The 25,233-nt window shown below is 47.9% G+C and overlaps 1 protein-coding gene across 1 annotated transcript in view; it reads right to left on the bottom strand.

Moving 5' to 3' along the window:
* Positions 1–25,233, bottom strand: part of LOC124038225 (baculoviral IAP repeat-containing protein 6-like) — a 135,782-nt gene that overhangs the window by 68,800 nt on the left and 41,749 nt on the right. The window contains 41 exon segments of the mRNA XM_046353819.1: positions 14–175; positions 592–723; positions 4,149–4,278; positions 7,343–7,486; positions 7,586–8,513; positions 10,206–10,430; positions 10,562–10,670; positions 10,850–11,106; positions 11,235–11,514; positions 11,976–12,176; positions 12,296–12,490; positions 12,598–12,694; positions 12,890–13,065; positions 13,184–13,755; positions 13,980–14,238; positions 14,439–14,549; positions 14,707–14,833; positions 15,056–15,213; positions 15,339–15,455; positions 15,608–15,761; positions 16,300–16,433; positions 17,032–17,196; positions 17,367–17,550; positions 17,714–17,929; positions 18,276–18,407; positions 19,085–19,212; positions 19,583–19,720; positions 19,865–20,001; positions 20,638–20,857; positions 21,888–22,234; positions 22,401–22,609; positions 22,835–23,049; positions 23,203–23,302; positions 23,462–23,599; positions 23,601–23,636; positions 23,638–23,766; positions 24,000–24,187; positions 24,304–24,450; positions 24,561–24,694; positions 24,856–25,003; positions 25,125–25,222. Of these exon segments, the coding sequence (XP_046209775.1) occupies positions 14–175; positions 592–723; positions 4,149–4,278; positions 7,343–7,486; positions 7,586–8,513; positions 10,206–10,430; positions 10,562–10,670; positions 10,850–11,106; positions 11,235–11,514; positions 11,976–12,176; positions 12,296–12,490; positions 12,598–12,694; positions 12,890–13,065; positions 13,184–13,755; positions 13,980–14,238; positions 14,439–14,549; positions 14,707–14,833; positions 15,056–15,213; positions 15,339–15,455; positions 15,608–15,761; positions 16,300–16,433; positions 17,032–17,196; positions 17,367–17,550; positions 17,714–17,929; positions 18,276–18,407; positions 19,085–19,212; positions 19,583–19,720; positions 19,865–20,001; positions 20,638–20,857; positions 21,888–22,234; positions 22,401–22,609; positions 22,835–23,049; positions 23,203–23,302; positions 23,462–23,599; positions 23,601–23,636; positions 23,638–23,766; positions 24,000–24,187; positions 24,304–24,450; positions 24,561–24,694; positions 24,856–25,003; positions 25,125–25,222 (7,877 nt within the window).

Genomic DNA, 25,233 nt, shown 5'->3' with positions numbered 1-25,233 from the left:
GTGTGTACAGTACCTGGGAGCAGCTTGTGGTAGAGGTGGAAGACAGGCACGCTGAGCGTTTTGGCGGAGGGGTCCACACCTGAGGAGGATGTCAGCTTGTCGCTCATCACCCGGCCCCTCCGCGAAGGGGGACGAGGAGGGGTGGAAAGAGCTCTCTTCGACTGGGACTTCAAGCCTGGCAGGGAAACACACACCGGTAATTTTATCACGTAAAATTGCACTTTTACATCCTAGGGAATGTGATTCTAGAGGTGTGCTTCTGTCTAATGCTTCTCATCCACCAAACACTTTCAATATTTCAAGAGAAATGGGATATTAAGCCATTTGTCCATTTACAAATATATATATTTCCCAAGGACTTATTTCCACATACAAGGAGACCAATCATTCCCTTTACATTTGGTGCAGGAGCTCAACATATGGCTGGAAGCCCAGCTACCAGCCAAACAATTCTTGCCCTCTAATTGGTGCAACAGGATAAATGAATTAATCTACTCCTGCTAAGCCATAATGATTGGCAGGCGTGGGAGGGAAGGGATGAGGTTCCCCACCACGATAAGCTGACAGATCGGAGAGAGCCAAAACGTGTACCTGAGGCCACGACAACGCTGTAGTTGTCCTGGAAACCACTGTCGGTCTTCATCTTCTCCTTCTCCTCTTGATTCTTCTTCTCCTTGTCCTCCTTCTGTTCGTTGATCAGCTTTGCTGTGATGCTGGGGGTGTCTGAATAAGGGATGGAGGGGAGAGAACGAGACGGGGCACATTAGAGCCACCCTTCGGTAACAAGTCACATGTGAAAGAGTAAATGCTAATTGTCATAATACAGTGCCTTGCGAAAGTATTCGGCCCCCTTGAACTTTGCGACCTTTTGCCACACTTCAGGCTTCAAACATAAAGATACAGTTTTATATTTTTTTGTGAAGAATCAACAACAAATGGGACACAATCATGAAGTGGAACAACATTTATTGGATATTTCAAACTTTTTTAACAAATCAAAAACTGAAAAATTGGGCGTGCAAAATTATTCAGCCCCCTTAAGTTAATAATTTGTAGCGCCTTTTGCTTTTGTTGCGATTACAGCTGTAAGTCTCTTGGGGTATGTCTATCAGTTTTGCACAACGAGAGACTGAAATTTTTCCCCATTCCTGCTTGCAAAACAGCTCGAGCTCAGTGAGGTTGGATGGAGAGCATTTGTGAACAGCAGTTTTCAGTTCTTTCCACAGATTCTCGATTGGATTCAGGTCTGGACTTTGACTTGGCCATTCTAACACCTGGATATGTTTATTTTTGAACCATTCCATTGTAGATTTTGCTTTATGTTTTGGATCATTGTCTTGTTGGAAGACAAATCTCCGTCCCAGTCTCAGGTCTTTTGCAGACTCCATCAGGTTATCTTCCAGAATGGTCCTGTATTTGGCTCCATCTTCCCATCAATTTTAACCATCTTCCCTGTCCCTGCTGAAGAAAAGCAGGCCCAAACCATGATGCTGCCACCACCATGTTTGACAGTGGGGATGGTGTGTTCAGGGTGATGAGCTGTGTTGCTTTTACGCCAAACATAACGTTTTGCATTGTTGCCAAAAAGTTCCATTTTGGTTTCATCTGACCAGAGCACCTTCTTCCACATGTTTGGTGTGTCTCCCAGGTGGCTTGTGGCAAACTTTAAACAACACTTTTTATGGATATCTTTAAGAAATGGCTTTCTTCTTGCCACTCTTCCATAAAGGCCAGATTTGTGCAATATACGACTGATTGTTGTCCTATGGACAGAGTCTCCCACCTCAGCTGTAGATCTCTGCAGTTCATCCAGGGTGATCATGGGCCTCTTGGCTGCATCTCTGATCAGTCTTCTCCTTGTATGAGCTGAAAGTTTAGAGGGATGGCCAGGTCTTGGTAGATTTGCAGTGGTCTGATACTCCTTGCATTTCAATATTATCGCTTGCACAGTGCTCCTTGGGATGTTTAAAGCTTGGGAAATCTTTTTGTATCCAAATCCGGCTTTAAATTTCTTCACAACAGTATCTCGGACCTGCCTGGTGTGTTCCTTGTTCTTCATGATGCTCTCTGCGCTTTTAACGGACCTCTGAGACTATCACAGTGCAGGTGCATTTATACGGAGACTTGATTACACACAGGTGGATTGTACTTATCATCATTAGTCATTTAGGTCAACATTGGATCATTCAGAGATCCTCACTGAACTTCTGGAGAGAGTTTGCTGCACTGAAAGTAAAGGGGCTGAATAATTTTGCACGCCCAAATTTTCAGTTTTTGTTAAAAAAGTTTGAAATATCCAATAAATGTCGTTCCACTTCATGATTGTGTCCCACTTGTTGTTGATTCTTCACAAAAAAAATACAGTTTTATATCTTTATGTTTGAAGCCTGAAATGTGGCAAAAGGTCGCAAAGTTCAAGGGGGCCGAATACTTACGCAAGGCATTGTATGTACAGCCTCAGTCGCCAGTGGCCAACTGGTCCAGTGCACACAAGTATTGACATCAACCCTAATGTATGCACGAACAAGGCTACGCAATCAATGAGACGTTGGCCCATCTCAGTCCTCCATTCCCTGGGAGTTCAGATAAGATGGGCTAGATAGCAAATAATCTGCTATTAGCAATTCCAAGGGCCACTAACGCAGGCTCCTTTAAAAAGACCCCTGGCTAGCGCTAGCTGTATGTAGCGGTCTGGGCTGTATTATTAACTGAGCCTGCACCTCCCTCACTGGGTAGAGCCTCATAACGCCCTGTTGTATCAGGTGTATCTGGTGTTCTCAAGGTCCCGGGAGGAGAACCACTTATCATAGCCACACAGCTAACCGTGCCATGCCGTCACAAAGCTGGAGCCCACCACCACACGCGCTTGACATTGACAACCAGATAATGGCTTAAATTTAACACCTCTCCCGTCTTGGTTTATATTACTGTTTGATCATGTTTTGAGGGGGGGGTAGCGTGTTTTTAAGAGGGCATTTCTAATCTAGAATGGACATAGGCTATTTGCTCCCTGAGATTATAGGTGCGAACATCGTCCCCCCTGAGGAGAAGGGGACAGGCCGGGTTAGTTTAGAGAGAGAGACTGGGCCTCAACGACTATTTTAGGAAATGTATGAGTTATTTAATAGAGCACAAGGAAACATTGGATTCAGTGCTTCTTACATAACTCTGGGACTTCTGGAAAAGGCCAACAAAATAAATACAAATAAATCAGTGCGTGAGCTCACGCAGGGCTATTTCAATCACAGAGTGGACCAGCCGGGTTAAAGACCGGAATGAGGGTGTGTGATTTAAGTGCCACTATGCTAGGCATGTGTATGGGGGTTAAGCGTATGTTTCGACTGATGTTCTCTCTAAAACACAGTTGCCACCAGCTGATCAACTCCGTAGCCATTAATCAGAACGCTCATCTCCACCTGCTGGGAAAATAATATGGCGAGACACTCTTCCATACTCACGCTAATGAGGAGATGTGAGTGGACCCAGCAGTCGCCTGAAAAGGTCAATGTTTATGCCCAGGGAGATTGTGTGTGTGTGTGTGTCCGACAATGTGCGAGGTGCTGACATGGTGCATTAACTTCAAATATGGCTGCCTTTTAAATCATTTAAGGACCCAGTGAGAGGGGATAAAATGCTTGAATGACGAGCGGCGTACGGAGAGCGGGTTTCCCCCGCCATTCAAATCCCGTGTGTCTGTGGCTGTCGGAGGAGGGGTTGTCTGAGTGACAAGGGACACTCTGCTCCACTTTATCTGTGGGCCACATAATATTGAGGAGGTTGATGAGGCTACGAGGAAAAATATTTATAGTAATTCCCCATCAATGTTGCGTAACACACTTCACCTGCTGTTCATCACTAATCAAAGTTTACCGGTCACGTACTCAGACTTGCAAGGTGTTTTCACAGGTGCAGTGAAATGCTTGTCAAATTAATGGACATCGCCTATATGCTCACTGAGATTATAGGTGTGGACATCGTCCCCTTAAGGAGAAGGGAACAGGCCGGGTTAGTTTAGAGAGAGATTGGGCCCCAACGATTATTTTAGAAAATAGACAGGAGTTATTTAAAACAGCACAAAGAAAATTGGATGCAGTGCGTCTCACATAACTCAGTTCCCATCAATTGTGACAGATGGGTAGCAGACTTACCAGACACCCGGTCCAGGACTTCAGCCAGGGCGGTGGAGATGGGGAGGTGGAGACTGCGGTACTTGTGCCCTGCTCCGTACATGGGGTGCTGGATCACATGGCTGGTAGCGTTGATGCGGCCCTTGTACAGCTGAAGACGGATGAGAAAGTATTAGGACAGTCCAAGTACATAATACCACCGATGTTATGAATGATCATGACTACGAGAGAGTGAAAGAGAGGTGAAAGTTATGAAAGATTCAGTAGCACTACGCAGGGCCACATTGAGATTGAATGAGGCCGGCTTTGGCTAAAGACCTCCCACTCCATCACTCCTGCCTCGACCTTTATTGGAGTTGACAAGGCTTCTCATTCAGCATGAATGTTACATGTTCACGACATCCCAGGCGACATCCATCGCCTTCTGCGACCTGCAGGCGACAGGCATGGTGTCGCCAGAGCACGGCTCGGCTACGGAGGGTCCTTGGACAAGTCACTGCAGTTCCAAACACAACTTCACAACTGTCACTCAGGCCCCACAGTACACTTTCCTGACAACTCTACACTGCAGTGACTAGCCTGGCAGCAGAAGCCATCAAGATGATGTAATATAAAATGCTGTTTGAAACATGCACCTTGGCTTTTAGGCAAGTCTAATAAACGTCTCATAGGAACAATAATGTTCAAGCACCCATATCTTGGTATGGTCGCGAGCATCATAAAAAGTCAACCGTTTTTTTTTTTGATTGACAGCAAATCAAAATGTCAATGTTCCCTCCAGTGAGATTCAGATTAGGGAGAAATGTAGTGATCCTTACTTAAATATCACAGATCAACTGACAATTACAACGCTGATGAAATGAAAATGCTGGGCAAGTCTACAGAATACATCATTCACTTTTTGCAGATCTGAAAAATCCTGATGTACAGTATCAGTCAAAAGTTGACCACTACTCATTCCAGGGATTCTTTATTTGTGCTATTTTCTACATTGTAGAATAATAGTGGAGACATAAAAACCATGAAATAACACATAAGAAATCGTGTATTAACCAAAAGTGTTAAATCAAAATATATTTTATATTTATTTGTAGCCGCCTTGACAGCTTTGCACACTCCTGGTATTCTCTCAACCACATTCTTGAGGTAGTCACCTGGAATGCATTTCAATTAACAGGTGTGCCTTGTTAAAAGTTCATTTGTGGAATTTCTTTACTTCTTTATGCGTTTGAGCCAATCAGTTGTGTTGTGACATGGTAGGGGTGGTATACAGAAGATATAATTTTACCAAATACGGCTAAGTACATATTATGGCAAGAACAGCTCAAATAAGCAAAGACAAACGACAGTCCATCATAACTTTAAGACATGAAGGTCAGTCCAGAACTTTGAAAGTTTCTCCAAATGCAGTCGCAAAAACCATCAAGAGCTATGATGAAACTGTCTCTCATGAGGACCGCCACAGGAAAGGAAGACAGTTACCTCTGCTGCAGAGGATAAGATCATTAGAGTTACCAGCCTCAGAAACTGCAGCCCAAATAAATGCTTTACAGAGTTCAAGTAACATCTCAACATCAACTGTACAGAGGAGACTGTGAATCAGGACTTCATGGTCAAATTGCTGCAAAGAAACCACTACTAAAAAGACACTAATAAGAAGAGACCAGTTCGGGCCAAGAAACACGAGCAATGGACATTAGACCAGTGGAAATCTGTCTTTCGGTCTGATGAGTTCAAATTTGAGATTTTTGGTTGCAAACATTGTGTCTTTGTGAGACCCAGAGTAGGCGAACGGATTATCTCAGCATGTGTGGTTCCCACCGTGAAGCATGGCGGAGGTGTGATGGTGCTTTGCTGGTGATACTGTGATTTATTTAGAATTCAAGGCACGCTTAACCAGCATAGCTACCACAGCATTCTGCAGCGATACGCCATCCCATCTGGTTTGCACTTAGTGGGACTATCATTTGTTTTTCAAGAGGAAAATGATCCAACACACCTCCAGGCTGTGTAAGGGCTATTTGACCAAGACAAATAAGTCGCTCTGGATAAGAGCGTCTGCTAAATGACTTAAATGTAAATGTAAGAGTGATGAATGTTGCATCATATGACCTGGACTCCAGAATCACCTGACCTCAACCCAATTGAGATGGTTTGGTATGAGTTGGACCGCAACTCATTCAAGACTCATTCAAGACTCATTCAAAACTGTTGGAAAATAATTCCAGGTGAAGCCAAGAGTGTACAAAGCTGTCATCAAGGCAAAGGGTGGCTACTTTGAACAATCTCAAATATATTTAGATTTGTTTCACACTTTGTTGGTTACTACATGATTCCATATGTGTCATTTCATAGTTTGTAGAATAATAGTGAAGACATCCAATGTAGAACATTTTTAAAATAAAGAAAAACCTTTGAATGAGTAGGTGTGTTCAAACTTTTGACTGGTACTGTAAGTAAAACCTTTTTGGGGGGGGGGGGTAAGGCACAAGAAGGTGGACTATGACATTACCTAAGGCGTAAACACATTAGCATGTAGACCCACCCTACTATTAATCACAGACTGATCATACATGATTAACCTTCACAGCTGTGATTCCCAGGACTCCTTGTGTAATTCAGCACACAAATGACCTCCTAAGTTAGAGTACATGTAGGCTTGTCTCGCTGTGCATAATCAGAAACCTCTCGGCATGCCATGCACAACAGTCATCCTTCACCTTGTCCATGGAATGACCCTCACCCTTCCCTGACACCATGTATATCATCAAAAACGGGATGGGGCATAATAATGAGGACAGTGAGAGGTAGGAGGTTCAAATTAAATTATCTTTAGACAATTTAACCCCCCCCCTCACCACCACCGTGACTGCTCTCTAAACTCCACTCATGACAACTAATCAGTGAGGAGGGTGAAAGATGGAGCATTAATGTGACTGAAGTGCAGTGCCATTTCTCCAACAAGCATCAGTCTGGGGAAAGCCTCGAGTGAAGAGGGATTGTCTGTACTGCTGGGCTGGCCCCTTGTGGCCACCTGGGGATATCATATCACAGCATTATTTATTTCCAATGCAAGTCCATAGGTAGGATATTTAAATTGCTCCAGGATTATGATTTAAGGTCAGTTTAACATTTTCCCACGTTATGGTGAAGTTTAGGACTGAGGGTATGGAGAGCTGATCCGAGATCAGAGGCTACACAAACTTGGTACCCACCGGACAGGGCGACTGCAGGAAGACTGTGACCTTCTCGTCCTCCAGCATGAGTTGTAGGAAGAGCCTGCGGATGAAGCCGGAGATGTTGCCAGAGACGGGCACGTTTCCACGCTGGGGGGCTGACTGGAAGAGCTCACACAGCACCTACGGGGAGGGAGAAACCACCATAAACACACGTTAGTAAAACATCACAGTCACTGTAGGTCAGGTGGAAATATGTGTCGTCAAGGCATTCCACCAGACCTGTGCCATGAGCCGCTGGTTGTTGGGGTGGCAGGAGATGCACTGCAGGAAGAAGGCCACTGTGGCGTTCTCGATGGCTGTCCTCTGCTGGGTGGTGAGCCCGCTGCCCCGGGACGAGGAGGCGAGAGAGTAGCGCGACCCAGAGGGCAGGGGTGGAGGCGGAGGAGGGGGGCAGCACGCACCACCGGAGGCAGCAGAGTGGGCTCCCGTGTGCCCCTGGCCACCACTGGCTCCCCCTGCGCTAGCACTGGAGTGGCACAGCAGGAACAGCAGAGCGGTCCACAGAGTGTTCACCTCAGGCCCACCAAGCCAGTCCTTCATGGCATGACTGTTCCCCACCTCTGTGAGGAAACGCAGCACTGGGGCTGCCAGCTCTGCAGACAGGGGCACCCTGCTCTGAGAGGAAGAGGATGAAGAAGAGGAGGAGCAGTGGGGGTGGTGGTTGTGATGGTGTTGCCGTCGTTCAGCCTGGGCGGTGGCGGGCAGGGGCAGGTCAGCGGCAGCCAGGAGGCCACAGCAGAGTCCGGCCAGGCTGCGGACTAGCAGAGAGGGCAGGCCCGAGTCCAGCAGCTGCTCTATTGCCCCGGGTGACTGGGAGGCTGAAGCCAGAGTGGCCAGTTCCGACTCGGACAGGGCGATGGGCGGCCGTGCGTGCTTGGAGTCGTCGGTGAGGCCGGTGGCAGCGGCACTGGTGGTGGCGTTAGCATTGGCGCTGCTGAGGTCGTGCTGCTTCTTTCCGTCGTCCGTCATGGAGAGGCGGTGCTGGGCCTGCGATTGGGCGGCGGTGGGCGGGGCCACGATGCCCATCCAGGACATGAGCAGAGAGAAGTAACTGGGATGGATGTGGCACATGGAGCAGAGCAGGCTGTCTACTGCCTTCTTCAGCACCATGTTACTCGGCAGGGACATGGACCAGTTGTACAGAAGTCTACAGGAGAGAAGGAGACAAAATGGTATAAACAAAGCAAGCGCCACTCGCTGGACAGACATCTTTCCCCCTAAAATAACAAGATAAGAAACCTTCATATGAATCCTTCCGAGACTTTTCAATTGTGTCTGTATATGTCGGTTGGAGATCAACGGAGCCAAAGGTTAGACGTGGGTATTTTTTTTTTACTTTGCATTCCCTGTTCGATGTAAAGTATTCATGTGTACAGAGTAGACATGCAGTATTCATGTCTGCAGAGGATATGTATAAGACACACAGTATCAAGAGGGGGGGATGGGAGAAACTTCTTTTGAAAATCAGGGAGCTGTTTTCTCCCCAGGCGACAAAGAACGAGATGTTCTACAAACATTTATGGCTCAAAGCATGAGAAAGCTCAGCTTAGCCTATGACGACGTAACAAAAAGAGCACACACCAAGGATGAACCGGTGGGTTTTTCCCTGACAGGATAAAGGGTCATTCACACCAAGGATGATAGCTAGAATGATATATATTATACACAACCACAAAACGTTGGCGAGCATCCACACCAGCTGACTGTTGATCGTTCTGCAGTACACCCATCAGTCAACGGATCAACGCGTCCTACTGCGCGCTGCCTATTAAGGTGGTAACAAGACCAGTCTGTACTTCCGGGTGTTTCAATTGTCATAGTGACAAACTGCAAATAACACGTCAATGAACATGTAATGAAAAATATAGAAACTTATGTTTAGTTTGGCTCTTTTTCGGCGTGCTCATCTGTTTGTCCTGTGCAACAGTTCACTTGGCCCATTTTACATTTAGTAATTAGCAAGAGCACGCCTGCATCCCTCCACGAAAAAAAGGCTATTTAGGCCAAGTATAAAAGATGCTAAAATAAATGTCCTATAGCTTTAGTAGTCTATAGCTTTTCCTGAGATTTCACATAGAGGAATTGCGGAGAAGCTTGTGTGGCCTACAGCATATTGAGCACCGACAGCTGGAACAGAGAGGCTACAGAGGTGTAGCTGAAGTAAGAAACTAAATATTAGCTTGATATTAGGCCTTCAGCTAAATAGTAGGGCTATACATATTTACCTGTCGGGAAGGCTGATGCGCTCCCCGACACTGACCAGGCCATTGATTTTAGACAAGGAAATTATTACACCTAAGCCACAACACAGTGCAATGAGGAATGTATTTTTGTTGTCAAGTGTGTACACAACTACTGTCTATAGGGCTGTTAAGCTGCAGTGACGTAGACGCATTTGAAAAACTGCTCAAAAGTCCTGTTCTGAATGCTTCATGCTGAAATAACTTACTATGTAACCATTCGGATCAGTTATGGGTCTATTCCGATTACTAGGTCCAGAAAGAGAAGGCCTACCACTGGAAAATATGGCCTAATCAATGCGTAATTTTTCGTGGACCATCCTCCCAAGTCGTCCTATAATTAATGTTGCAACCAATACGCTCGCATATGCCCAGTAAAATTCAGGCATGCTTACTGTGAGCTCTGCCTTCTCTCCGAGCAGCCCCGAGCACCTAGAATCAACAACGCTTCAACAGAATGCGTTTTTGATTGGTTGTCAATGTTTTATCGTCGGAGGGACAAAAAAAAAAGTAATCGCTCTTAAAGTGATTAAAAAATATTAAAAAATCAGTTAAAGTCATCGTTACAGTCCTTGGTGTGAACGGCCCTTAACACTTACTCAAACAGCTCTCCGTTGAGCAGCACTGGGAGGTCATAGTCCACGGGGAGCTCGTAGCTGTGCCACAAGATGGCCGCCACACAGTGGAGGTGGGAGGGCGAGGGCATGACGAGGCCATACTCCCGTGACGAGGAGCTGCTCTGGCGCATGTAGCCCAAGGGGCCGCTCCTCTTGTGGGCCGCCACCAGCGATGAGTCATGGACCCACTGGAGAAGGGCCTGGATCCTGTGGGGGGGAGACGGGGATTAAGAGGTCAAAATTAACATATCGAGAGCCGCCTTCACAGACCCAGATTACATGGATCCAGCAGTACTAGGCTCAACACCTAGATCAGTAGATGTTAAGGGGGTCTTTACCTGTCCTTAGTCCCAGGATCTTGTATGGTTCCCAGCTGGTAGAGGATGTCAATGGTGGAGTCTGAAGAGAGACCGTTGAGCCTTCCAAAGAGCAGGGGACTATTCAGGTCTAAAAAAAAGAAAACGACAGAAATCACAAAATAGCCATTGATGTCCATATATAAACGATACTCAAACGATAGCGCCATGACACACAGAGCTGAAGGACAAGATCTTTTGATTGAAGTATAATTACACAAATGATCAAATGTGCTCAATGCGCGTTTTATTCATGCGGCGGCAAATTACTGGTAGGGTCGGTGCCGGAGGCTGCACAGTTCCTCAGCAGGATGTCGATGAGTTTGAGGCCGATGCGGGTGGACTGCAAGCCGATCTTGACCAGCACGGCTTCGATGTTCGGCGAGTGCATGCCGCAGTAGGGGGACATGAGCAGGGCGGCACAGGTCTGAAGCAGGTTGGCGGTGGGGGCAGCGGCGCTGGCCATCGTGGCCTCCAGGTCACTGACGTGGGTAAGACAGTGGTGGAGCAGACGTAGCCAGCCAATACTAGGAGAGAAAGGGAGGGCAAGGAAGAGAGAGTTGCTGTGACACTGCTGGTTTCATTTATTATTAGATTTTTTAAACTCTCAAGTAACATTTAACAGAAGTTCCTGTAAGGGCAAGAATGTCTGCACCTGGTTTTAGAGACCTGGTCCTCGGAGGGCAGGAAGGGGTTGTTGACGGTGGCTGAGGAGGTGTTGCCGAAGGCGGTGAGGCCAAGCAGTTTGATCTGGGACAGGCCCAGGGTGCTGGCGTCGCGGGGCCGGTGGAGCCTCAGACACACGGCGGACGCCACCTCAGCCTTCACCAGCTGGATCTTGATGTAGGTGAGGCCGCTGGTGATGATGGGTGTGGACAGAGGCAACATGTTGACCCCGTCCGCGCTGATCTCAACCGAGACAGAGGAAGGGCAAGCTGGCGATAGGACAAAGGGACAAAGGGGACATCGTCAGGGTTTAGCAATAATAGATGGTGGAATATGTTCCTAGTTTATTTTCTCCAACTAGTACTGCCTGGCACAATGGTGTATTGTGTTGGATAGAAGCATGGAAAAGGTTTTGCATATTTAAAAATGGCACTATAGTCGACAGCGGTAGGTTAATATTTGAGTGGGTGAAATAAGTTAGTCATGAGGAAAACTATGCTTAAGAGGTAAGTAGACAATGTGGCCTTTAGACTCTAAAGCAGAGTGGCACTGCTCTCTTGCTGATACCTGAGCTGCAGTCCTGCTGGTTTTCACTTAAATGATCAATTAGACAACTAAGGTAATTTCTTTGCAAGAGATTTCACTGAACTGTTTATATTTAATTCAGTCTCCTATTTAGACAACTCGTCTGCACTAGTGTCCCCCAGCGGGGCCGTGGTGCAGTACTCACTGGCGAGAGAGGCCAGGTGTGGCTGGATGTGCAGCTCTTTGAGCAGAACGGCAGCAGGAAGGTGGATGGTGAGGTCACACCACGCCTCCTCCGGCAGGAAGATGTAAGACCAGGCAGCCGAGCGTGCCCGTCTGTGAGGGGGCGTGGCCTGAAGGAGGACCTCAGCCGGCTGGGCCGTGGGGCTGCTGGAAGTGATGGTGCCTGCAGACGGACAAACAGCACTCAATAGGACAGACACAATTCCCATTTTACAACACAGAGGTTAAAGGGAAAAAAACACAAGAGAACCTATTCAACATGAGAGGAGACGCTTCACTTACCAAGCGGAGCAAAGTTGTGGAGTCCCTCTGCGTTGTCGGGCTCGGCGGCTAGGACCCGGGCTTTGAGGCTGCCATCTGCAGCCTTCCCTGGACCAGTGTCCAGAAACTTCATGATGGTGGACACCATGCTGCGTGCTGTGTTCACTATGGCCCGTGTGCTGGTCACCATGTTGTTACAGATCAACTGGACCCCACCTGCACACAGGTCAAATACAAACACAAGCTGTTAAGTCTAATTGACAGTACAGTATACCGGAACAAGGATATTTCCTTATTGTGTAGATGTGTGTGTGTGTGTGTACCCATGTCGTGGAATGCCTTAAGTGCCTCGCTGGTGTCCAACACTCGGAGGATGAACCAGAGCAGAGGCTCAGACAGCTGGCATGTCGACAGGGAACCCTGGGAGAAATACAAAGACTGCTTGTGATTTAAAAACTTTCAGAATCCACAGGTCAAACAATTATAAATCTAATAAACTGAAGTAATATTAAAGAAAATATATTTTTCCTCAATCCTTTTAATCTTGACAAGTAAATCTCTAAAAACAGACAAAATCAATGATGTCTGTTCAGTCATGGCTGAGCTCAGTCTTACCTGTCTGCCCATGTACCCACAGGCCATGTAGGTGAGGATGGGCTGCAGCATAACCTGCACCGAGGTGGCCCTCTTGCTCAGGGTAGTGAGGATGGTGAAAAGGCCGTCTCCTACAGAGATGGCATCTAGTCCTCCATGGAAATTCTCATGCTTGGTCAGGTGGAGACCACTAGCACCTAAAGACAGGTAGGTAAAGCGTTATCAATAAGAAGCACTTTAATATCTTAGCCGCTAATCCGGGATCCCTCTAAATAAACATTTTCTAAAAAAGGGAAGTGTGAGTATAAGGCCTACCTATGATCATAGCCATGGCGCTGCTGTTGCACTGGCCCAGAGCCGAGAGGATCTGGCTCATGATCTGCTGGTTGGCCAGCACCAGGTCAGCCACTCCGGCCGCAGGGCCCTGGTTAGGGGTGGACCCCCCTGCTGCCCCCTCCTTGCTGCCACACACCTTCTCCTCGTCCGACACGCTGCTGTCCGACGCCCCGCTGCCCGCCGGCGGCAGACGCCCGCTGAACTCGCGGTCACCCGACAGGGGCAGCTGGACCAGGGCGTTGACCAGCTTGAGCAGGTCGAACATGAGTTGGTCGCGTGTGGTCTCGCCGCACACCGCCTTGGCGTCGCCGGGCCGGATGATGTTGGCGAACAGGCCTCCGAAGCAGGCGCGGGCGCCCACAGCGCTGTCGGAGCCGCTGCGGGACACCACCTTGTCAGAGCAGGTGATGTAGTGGTGCACCAGGAAGGTGATGGACTCTATGACAGAGGAGATGGTGCTCACCGACACCACCTCAAAGTTCTGCTCCAGGGTGAACTCTAACAGCTTGACCTGGGCGTCCAGAGGACCCTGGCCTGACTGGAACGGACCCCTGAAGGACGGGCGGAGGAGAAAAGACGGGATCATTGACGAAGGTGCTTCCTAACAAATCATTGTACTGTTTTGTGATGGAATCAAAAGGATGGCTTTTGTTCCAAGCCCAGCACGAACACAGATTAAATTGAAGAAGATGATTAGTTATCATTTGAATTACGTGTCTTAAGTGCTGGGATGAAACAAAAGCTGCTTTTGATGTGTCTAGAGTAAACAACCTACCTCTCAGTGGACAGGATGTGCATTAGTTTGAGCAGGAACTCACTGAACATCTGTGGGCAGGTGGAAGAGAGGTGCACCTGGAGTCTGGTGAGGAACTCTTGCATAGCTTGGGTGGCGGTTGGGCCGACCTGGGAGCTGTGCTGGCTGGTGCCGTGGGGGTTGCTCCCAGACAGGAAACGCACGAGCACGTGCACCAGCGTAGGGTCCGACACCATCTGCTGGGCCGTGCTCTCATGAGCTCCCATCCCACTGCTGGAGGCTGCGGACAGAGACGCACAGGACCAAAACACACTTGATTTAAAAGGAGTACTATTGAAAGTCCTTTGGCCTCATTTATTTCTTCGGTTACACTGCATCGTCAAATATGGATTTACTATTTCTCAACCCTCAAATGGGAAACGTCACTCAGAGTTGCCAGACACTGTCTTGAGAATGAAACCCTAGGAACGGTGGACTTACCACTGGAGGGCATGTTGGTCATGAGGGTAAGGGAGTGCAGCACCAGGCACCAGGTCCTCAGGGAGGTGTTGGGGTACCAGGCTAGCACCGACAGGAAACTGTTGATAGAGGCTGCAGGGAAACACAGGAGACGGCAGTTTAACTAACACGTACTCTTCCCCATGTGAAAAGGGAAACCAGTGAATGAGTCACACAAGAGAAATCCAGCGGTTTGAAAGTTAAGCGGCGAAAGAGAGTGAATGGGGACACACGCAGGGTGACCTCTGACCTTGGTTGAGTGGGATGGTGGGCACTCTGCTGGCGTTGAACAGGAAAATATCCGATCCACTCTCCTCAGTGCCCCCAGAGCAGGAGTTGAGACTCAGGGTCAGCCACAGTTGCAGCAGAGACTCCATCTAAGGCAGAAACACACGTGAACACTTCATCGACAAATCCACTTATCCAGGGTAACCAACGTATTCTTGAGAATGGTACAGTAAGTTACCCCTACTGCCACATCATTACAAAACTGTGTAGAGGGATGTAAAAATAAAAATAAACTGAGTGAAGTGCAACAAGTCATTCAAGTCTTCTGGAGTAGCAGAGACCCTGGACTATACCGTCTGTCGGTGACTGACCTGTACGTGGTGCACCTGGAGCATGGAGAAGAGCTTGTTGAAGCAGGCACTCAGCATGGGGATGGAGGAGGCCTGTACCATTAGGCTGCTTCCTGGTGGGGAGCCCCCACGGAGCCCCCTCAGCAGAGAATCATCCGTCCCATTGGATGCCTGGGACACTGGAGGGAGAGAAGGGACCAGGGTCAGCCATCTTTGATGCTTAGCAAAGTCTTTACATTTTTTCCCCCAAGACTCAAGTGTACATGACTAAACATCGATAAATACTTTCCCGGTAGGTTTATACCTGTGGGGGACGTTGAGGTGAGCGCCTGTAAGATGGAGTCGGCCTCCAGAGTGGCCATCATCTTGAGCATAAGCTCAGCCTGCTGCTCCAGCCCCACCTCCAGGCGGGCGTCCAGAGCTGAGGGAGAGGACAAAAGGGTCCGGGTTAAAAGGTGGAAGGTATTCCTTTACATGCACGGAACACACTAGAGTACAAAGAAGCAGAAGTGTGGAATCCAGTTTGGGAGCTGATACCCGGACACAAAAGAATATTAATAAATGAGCCCTTACCTTGCGACACAGAGACAGAGAGACTCTGAGACCCAGGCTTTTCGGCAGCAACCGGGGGCTTGGACACGGCAATCCCTACTCCCCCTATGTAGGGGTTGTAACCGTAAGTGCCATAGTCAGCACCCCAGTAGTCATACCAGGTGCTGCTAATAGGCTGTAGGAAGAGAGAGAGAGAAAAGGGAAACGCAAATGCAGTCATTCTTGTCAGATGCTAGCTACCGGTATAACATTACATGCACATTAACGCTACATTCTTTTGCATGCAATGGTGGTGTCTTCAGAAAGAAAAGAAAGAGTGAAGAGGAGAAATACTTCCCCAAGTATGCTAGTTTGATTAATTGGGTCTACATACACAACATTGCTTTGAGACTCCAAATGCCTGAGCGGAGTTAAATTGGAAAGTTTCTGAGAAATTAGAGGGCAAGGCTAAAACGGAGGTGGTGTTGGGGAGGGATTCAATACGACTGCAGAACTTTGTATTACGCATTATCTATTTGAAAAAAAAATCATTATGAGAAGAGGTTGAACACTATGGTTTGAAGTTCGTATAGCTACATCATTGATCAGTGGGGTTAACTTAAGTTTGTGTACTAACCGGAGGTGATTGTGTCAATACTGAACTCAACAGAAACGCAAGAGAGCATGGAGAGAGGAGTGGAACAGGACAAAGGTGAGTCAAGCAAATTACATACCTTAAAGACTTTGGCGGCGAGGGGATCTTTTTCCAAATCAATATCTAAAGGATCAATATCAACATCCATGAGGTCTTGTAGCAAGTCAAAGTCAATGTCTTTATCTTTTTCCAAAGATGAAAGAGATGGAGCACCTTTGGATAACGAAAAGAGCTTTAATATTGCCGAGCAAGCACACTAAAACCAGAAAACTCAGAGGCCTTCTTTTTAGGAAGTCACTAGGCAATTTTAAGGCCTACAAACATTTATTTCTGCAGTTGAGAGAGAGTCCAAACAATGGAAGGTTGCCCATTAAATCAGCAATCTGACAACTTCAGCCAAAATCCAGACGTGATATAAGTGATGTCATTGATGTTGTTTAGGGAATGAAGATTTGTGATAGTACTAGGAAGTAGTGCATCATTTGCACAGATTAAATCCCCTTAGTCTTAAGAAAATAACCACCACCCCTTGAAACATCTGGATATCTAATAGGCAATGAAGATACACTGTTTGAACTCCCTCTTCAAAAGGCAAACAGTCCACTCAGAATTAAACTGGTTAGAGAAGCTCTCAATAGTCTCCTTTAAAATAAAACACTAAAATAAACATGCAGCTAGCTAAAAGGGGGAAAAAGACAAACAATTGAACACAAATGCATCCATTTGGGGCGGGGTGGGGTCCATGTGTAAAATGTTGTCAAGGACGGGCCTACCAACGCACTTTGGAAAACAGAGGAGGTCCCAGGAGTACCTGCGATGATATCCGGAACCAGGGCCTCGTCGATGGTCTCCACCTGGGGGATGGGGGTGGACAGGGAGTCAGAGTCGATCCCTGCTGAGGACGACGATGCCCCTGCCTCCTCACCCACCGCCCCCTCGTCCATACCATCCAGGGACCCTGGGGACAGCAACTCCCCTGAGGAGAGGGGACAGGACAGGACAAGATCAGTGCTGGAAGAAATCAAAACTACCAGACTCCCAGCAATGCAAGGACTCCCCAAATCTATTGTTCTCTTAAACACCAGCTCTTGCTGGAAAACAGAGTTCACAATGAAGTGTGAATTGAATTGTAGCAGCACCCCCTACCTGCCAGGATGTCCTGCAGCATGCAGGTGAGGGAGTACTGGGCCCAGGCCCCTCCCCAGGAGATGTCCCCCCTGTTGAAGTCTGTCCCCACCAGCAGCAGCAGCAGACGCTCCAGCTGGTGCTCCGACACCACCTCACACAGGTGGATGGTGGGCCTGGTGGCGTTGGCTATCCTGGCCAAGACCTGTAAAGTCAAATCAGAGACAAGTGACAAATGGATACTTTGTCACAAAGTTAAGTAGCCATTTAGAGCCAACCAAATCCATCTTTGCCAGTAGTGGTGGTGGTGGTGGTAACATCAAGTGTGCCCTCTATTCAACTGAACTCGACATTGTGGCTGTGCATACCTTGCAGACGAACAGCAGAAGGTCTGCGTGGCAGGTGAAGTCCATGGAGAGGAGGAAGAGGGCCAGTTTCTGTACCACGGAGATGCAGCGCTCATGGGCCAGGGTGAAGGGCAGAGGCTCCACCTCAGGGGGCTCCTTGGCGGCGGTGGCCTCTGTGTCCAGAGTGGAGCGAGGCCACTCAGCTGTACGCCTCAGACGGATCAGGTCCTTAAAGTGCTGCCAGAGCGAGAGATGGAAGGGGAGAGAGATGGAAAGGCAAATGTCAGGCAGGGGAATTCGATGAAGACACATGGTTTCACGGATCACTATTGAAACTAGCATACTTGTAACCTGCGTAAGTGTGTTAGGTAGAAAAGTTATGCTTAAGTGTATGCAGATTTGTCGTAACTTATGAAAGTTGGCCCCAAAACATGCAGCGCTGAGGATATTTGACATTATATTCTTGTGTTCTCAAGATGAGAAAAAGCCTAGAAATAGAATTACTTAATTCTTAGTCATTCCATTTCCAGATTGATCAGTCAAAACAGAAAGCTTTCCTTTTCAGAGCTTCTGAAATCCTCACCTTGGATGTGGCCTGCTTCAGCTTGGCCTGCTCCACCAGCAGTTTGTACGAGGAGCTTTTGTTGCTCTGGATCTTCTCCTTCTCAATTTGCTCCACCAAAGCTTTCTGTTTTGCCTTCAATAGATTTAACTGCTACAATGAAAAGGGCATGATAAATATAAAACACTGCACAGACCATCTACTACATGCAGAGACGTCATGCAAAGCCATTAATAAGAGGGAGAATCCCAGTGGTGTAAAGTACTCAAGTAAAAATACTTTCAAGTACTACTTAAATCATTTTTGGGGGGTATCTGTACTTTATTTACATATTTTGACAACTTTAACTTCACTACATTCCTAAAGAAAACAAATGTACTTTTTACTCCCTACATTTTTCCTGGCACACAAATGTACTTGAAACATTTTGAATGTTTAGCAGGACTGGAAAATGGTCCAATTCACACACTTATCAAGGACTCACTAAACACAAATGCTTCTGTAAATTCCAATAAGCTATCTGTAAATTATTTTTAAAACAATTGTTGCTGGTCTGGATTGCATAATATATACATTTGATACTTAAGTATATTTAAAACCAAATAACTTTTAGACTTTTAATCAAGTAGGTATTTTACTGGCTAACTTTCATTTTCTATTAAGGCATCTTTATTTTTTACTCAAGTATGACAATTGGGTACTTCACCCACCACTGGAGAATCCCATAATTGTGACGAATACAGAGTTATGAGGTGTGAAAAAAACATGGCAGATAAACAACTCCGCAACGCTTTTGAGATGGAACGAATGTTGGATTTGGACACATTTACCTGTTTGTGGTGCACCAGCTGTTTGCGGATCTTGCGGGAGTACAGACGGTCCAGGCTGCTGTTGCCTTTGGTTGATCTGTTGGAGCTGGAGGACTGGAGGCTGTTATTTATAAAGCTCCACTGATTACCTTGATTCATTGGGGAGAGAGAGAGAGACGGGGGAAAAAAGGCATGTTAGACTTGTGCTTTGGGTTCCAAATCAATATGCATTACCCTGTTAAAAGGAATCACGGTGCTCAAAACTGAAGAAGTATTGGAATAAATTCACTTTATAGCCACTCAAAACCAAGGGTAATAGAATAAGGTTTCTCCTAAGCCTATAACGTCAATCATGCAAGGCTGTTTCTTAAAGAAAATGAGAAAAGCCACATGCATAAGTCAAAACAGAGGAAATTGGGGAGACAAAACAAGAAACATGGTCACTTTTGGGATTTCTTGACCTCATAAACCATCAGATCTCATCGGAGAGCTACACCGCACTAGCCTACACTACACTACCTGTGAAGGTGCGCTCCCTCTCCTTCCCTCCCTGGTGCTTCTTGCCTGCAGACGCCTCATCCTCCACGCTGGCCACGTAGTCCAGCAGTCGTGACACAAGCATCACCACCCAGCTGATCATGGGGACGTCCAACACACCTGCCGCACACACAGACACACACTCATAGGCTGCTGGTTGAGTCCATGGTCCAGGGAGGCCGGTGTTGGTGCTGGGGCCAGGGAGCCCCCCAGCCCCCCATCCCTGCTGCCAGCCCCAGCCCAGGGACCCTCCGGCTAGCCCACCTTCAGTCCTGCGCTGGGTAGCCGACCGGGGCTGCTGTAGTGGGGACAGCAAGCTGTCCAGCAGGTTGAGCAGCCCCTCCAGCACACCACTGTTGCTAAGGGATCTTTGACCGATGCAGGACAGGAGCATGAAGACTCTGAGGGAGGACACAGAGAACACGGTCAATCTCAGGAAACATGGTAAAACACAAAAATCGATGGGTCTGGATGGGTGCACCTGATACATTCAAACCCATTAGTATCATCACGTGACACACACTTATCTTTATGGAATCCAATTTCAAACGGGCAGTAGTCGGTTTATGTTGTGTCCAAGGAGCTACAGTTTGTCAGTGTGGTGTAATCAATCTAAATAAAGGACTGAAGTGGATCGTAGGGCTGGGAATTGCCAGGGACCTCACAATACGATATTATGGTGATACTTAGGTGCCGATACAACACGCATTGCGATTTACACGATTCTTTATGCATTGCGATTCGATATTGTGATTTTACTGCGATTCGGTGTTCCAAACATATTGCTCACCATATGTCTGCTGCAGAGGGACAAGAGAGCACCATGAGAAAATGAGTTTTGATCAGTCAAAGTGCTGAGAAAACAAATTCGCTCCCTATTTAAAAAGACAGAGAAGAAGCTATGAAGGAAAATTCCTGGAGATTTGATGCAGGTAGAGCAAACCAGCTCAAAAATAATATTGCGATATTGTCAAAATGACACATCGTCAAAAATAATATCCCGATATGTAACTAATGGATTTTTCGTAAAAGCCCACCTGTCCTGGGGGAAGATGAGCAGCTGCTCGGAGTTGTACAATTCCTGCAGGACGTTGGAGAGGAACTGGCCCCACCAGCGCTCCCCTCCACACAGCTGCACCAACAGCAGACCAGCGTGCAGACGGATCTTGGGCGTGCCACTAATGCACAGGTGCTTGAAGAGCTCCTCGCAGGCATGCGCGTGGAACGTGCTCTGCAGAACGGACGGGACTGCGTGCCCTAGAGGGAAGAACAAGGAGAGTGAGCATAATAGAACCAAAGGAGCAAGTGAGAGGTGGAGGTCAAATGAGAGACAGGGAAAGCAGGAGGGGGAGAAAAACAGACCCACTGAGAAGGTAAATAATGGAGGGGAAATCGCAACAGAGCGGTAAAAACAAGTGACGGCACAAAACATTTAATAGCTAAATGCACTTGACTAAATCAAATAGCCTTCAAACAGTAAAAAACTAAATCGTTCAGTTACTATCCTAGAAAAGAGGTTTCATATGACAAGAAAACCCCAGTCTTTTAAATAGCAACTCTTCACTTCAGAGAGAAAATAGACATTTAAAGGCTCCTTTCCACTGCTGTAAACAGGGCCCATTGGAATTCACTGAGGGTACAGAGAAAGTGCAGGTATAAAGCCAGGCAGCACCAGCAGCAAGGGGGGTAATCCATTATTCTCTTTCACGAGAGGAGACTCATGAAACTGTACGACGAGCTGCTAGGGAGCATCAGTGGGGATTTGATAGGTGAGAGAAGGAGATTGTTAAGCACACTTAACAGCTCCGTGGGCTTTCGGGTTAACTTTGAACAACTTTAAAAAGAGTTATCAAAGTGCAACTTTTTCCAAGGAGACCATACAGAATGGCTTGTGAGAATATGGATAGCAAACATTAAATATGTATGCTTTTTCAATTCAAAAGGCAAGTGAGGGCAGAGAAAATGATTCCTAAAAAGATGGGAAAGTTTTTTTTTGTTTATTCATTCTTACGTCGAAATAATTCATGCTCAAAACCATGGCTATAACGTCCAAAAAACGATTTAGGCTTTTGCAAGGGGAAAACGCACGTATTGAGGTGAGACTCACCAAGCAGATCAGACACAGAAAGACAATACCCGATGTCCTCTGGGGATGTTGTGAGGACAATGGACAATCGGGATGATATTGGTTTGAAGCTAGGCCAACAGAGATGCATGAATATGGGATAGTCAGAAAAGTAGACTCCCATCCCTGATACAGACCCTGTGGCCCTCCCAGACATCTCACCGTTGTTGGAGTGCAGCAGGCTGAGGAGTGTGTCCAGCAGGTAGCGGATGATGGTTCTCAGCTGCTCGGTTGACGAGTTCTGGATGAGCTCCCGGGGGTCGTAAGGTTCCGGCAGGACCTTGCGCCCGGCCCCTAGGGACACGCGGAGTCTCTGAACGGCGTGGTGGGCCAGGTTGAGCTGTAGCTGCAGCTGAATACAGTCCTGGTAGGCCGAAAAGACCCGAGAGTCCTCCTCCACCGCCTTGTCGGGCTTGCGCAGGAAGTACTGGGCATTGTTGGCACTGTTGAGAGGAGGCAGGTCGATGTTCTGGAGTAACGTCTCTAGCCGGTGGCACGCCAGGTTGTACCTAGAGAAAGATGGAGAGTCAACTGGGCATGCAGCTTATATATACAGTTTTACTATATATTGAATCTGGACTACCGTGGCTATGTCAAGTATGTCACATAAAACCTTTCCTACTCCTTGACTCAGACAATCAGTGAGCGAACTAGTGGGATAGTACGACCTCTGACCTGCACTGGATGTCCTCCTGCAGGGCCACCATCATGGCCAGGTGCTGGTGCACGTCAGGCTGGCTGGCCGCCTCACACTCCCCCCTCAGGGGGTCGTGCATCAGCTTCAGCTCGCTCTCCCATGGCAGGATGTAGGTGTGGCCATAGTAGAAGCCCAATGGGATCTTGGCCCGGGCGTTGGTGCTGCCATAACGCCCAATCACCGTGATCTGTTGGGCGTAGGTGGGTGGGATTGACAGGAGGACAGGTTAAGGTGTGGAGAAATGGTTGCTGTTAAGCACAGTGATTTTCTCACAGAAACCTCACCAAAACAAACAAACAAAATAAAAAGGTATTTCTCTTCGGCGACCTTAGAGTTCAGATATTTACTCTAACCTGTGAAATGGGGGGGGACAAAAGAAATCTTCAGAGATAATGCACCAAATGCCACAGACCTTCATGAAGCGGCAGACAGGGGGTGGCAACAGGTCGTGTAGGATGAGGGAGTGGGTGCTGATATCCGTGGCCACTACCAGCCTGCGTCCATCCACCTCCTCCCCCAGCGTCCAGATGTCAATGGACAGAGAAGCCAGGTCCCCACAGGTGGGGATCAGAGCGTCGGTCAGCAGAACGGGGCGACCGAAGTCGAGCGTCACAAACCTCCGCGCTCCTGGGACAAGAGGAGATATTTACACACACACACACGAGCTCACCTAAACAACTTGGTTACATCCCAAATGAATCCCCGTTTGTGATATATCCTTTTGAGTTTAAAACGGTTGACCAAGTCAAAGAGACACACAAAAAAGGTAAGTGCACTTACCAGAGTGCATGCGCTCGATAATGATGGACTGTTGCGGAGGAGGCTGGAGGAAGTGAGAGGCTTGAGAGATGACCAAAGCCAGACCGCTGCCCATCGGATTCTGGAACAAACAGACGCTTTTCAGTCAAAACAGGTAGTAAAAAAAAACTATTTGAACTATTTTTGCATCATTTGACACAAAGTAACAAAAATCCCTTGGCGTTCATGTAAAACATAACTGCTGTGTTATGAGCTATTGAGAGTTGTCCATGTTACTGACCGGCTTGGATTTCTGGCTGTTCTTGTTGTGTGCGGCCAGGTTTACGGGCGGTGGATCCATCATGGAGCCGGGGAAGAGCTGGGCCAACTCCACACTGATGGCTGCCGACACCGCCTCGTTGGGCGGGGTGAGCGGGGGGCGTCATGAACAGCGGGGTGGTCTTGGGCGTCGGGGGGGATGACGTCAGAGGGGTGGATGAAGAAGCCGGGGGTGCTGGAAGGCACAGAGTTGTGGATGGGCCCTACGCCGGAGGCCGCAGCTGCTGCTGACGTGGTCTGGTGCAACTTTGCCTCCAGCTTGGCCTTCTGTTCCGAACACACAGGATTACTACTCGGCTAACAGGAAATAGTCAACACACATGAGGTCTGACATAGGATCTTCGTATACGTGCGTATTGGTAAATAAGGGCTTAGATAAGACTGTATGCCTGCGCATGTGTGAGTACATGATTGTATGTCTGTGCCTTTGTGCAAGCATATGGGCGTGCATACAGGTGTCGGGACATGTCGGTGTCACTACGGGTGCTGGAGTCCCTGACCTGTTGCTGCAGTTTGAGCAGCTGCTGCTGTTTCTCCTGGAGCACCTGCAGCTGCTGCTCTGCAGACACCATGGCGTGGGACAGCGACTGCAGAGCCACCTGGGCGGCAGAGCTCAGTGCCGTGGACGCCTCGCCCACCGTGCCCGCCGACAGGCCACCCACTGCCGGGGTCACCCCAAACGTGCTCACTGGGAGGAGAGGGCAAAGGTCAGGAATATCACTCAAAAAATCCCTGAGGAAGAAACGTAACGATGCCCGTGTTTAATGTTTTGGTTTCTGGATGTTAAAAAGGCGAGTTAGGTACCTGTGAACATGCTTGCGTCGTCCCTCTCCACCCTGGTTCCGTCGCTGGTGGAGATACAGGTAAAGTGCAGTGGCTCCACCTCCAGGAGCCCGGTGAGGGCCGTGAAGCTGCCCTCGGCCGCCGCACAGCTGCTTACCTTACCGTTGCCTGCAAGAGAGACAGACACACAAAGTACAGCCCAGACCAAGGTTTATTTCCCTGATAGTTCTTGAAGGGATGGGATAGGTGTAAGCAATAAGGTAGAACGTGGTGCAGACCTGAGAGAATTTCAGAAAGGTCAATCTCGTCAGACTGGACGCCGATGCTGCTGTTGAAGGCATTCTTACAGGAGGAGCCGCTGACTTCCAGGTCAAACAGCACTGGGTCAAAGGGGGAACTGTACAGGCCGTATCTGGGGAGGAGAGACACGGTACAGAGCATTACAATATAAAGAGGCAAGCTGGGTTCAACACAAAGTAGCTTTTATGGTAGTCTAATCATGACCCCTAGTTCTTTTTGGTTTCTTTAGGTCCTGATTGGGGCATATGGACACTACAGGGTGAAAAGGCCTACCTGGTCTGTAGCAAAGCCTCCAGGGGAGTGAGGCGGTCCTGCAGTTGCCGGGACACTGCTGTGAGCAGAGAAGCACAGGCCGTGCTGCAGCCTGCCAGGTCCTCATCCTTCACATAGTTCAGCAGCACAAAGTACCAGAACACCGACCCTGAGAGTGAGAGAGAGACCTATGACACATGCCTTACAAAACCACACACTTCCAAAACAATGCAGAAGCCCTCTATCCACGCTCAGAGATAAAATTGTGGAAAAACATCAGTTATACTTACCACCTGTTGCTGCTGCGGGCAAGTAAGGCATATTGTCCAGCAGAGCCTTCAGTAGACCCATGCCAAAGCCCTGCTGACTGGGTTCCCCTTTTCCATTACTGACGACGCA

Source organism: Oncorhynchus gorbuscha, linkage group LG06 (genome assembly GCF_021184085.1).
Source record: "Oncorhynchus gorbuscha isolate QuinsamMale2020 ecotype Even-year linkage group LG06, OgorEven_v1.0, whole genome shotgun sequence".
NCBI lineage: Eukaryota > Metazoa > Chordata > Actinopteri > Salmoniformes > Salmonidae > Oncorhynchus > Oncorhynchus gorbuscha.
Note: the sequence above shows the minus strand (reverse complement) of the source record. Positions and strands in the feature narration are given on the sequence as shown.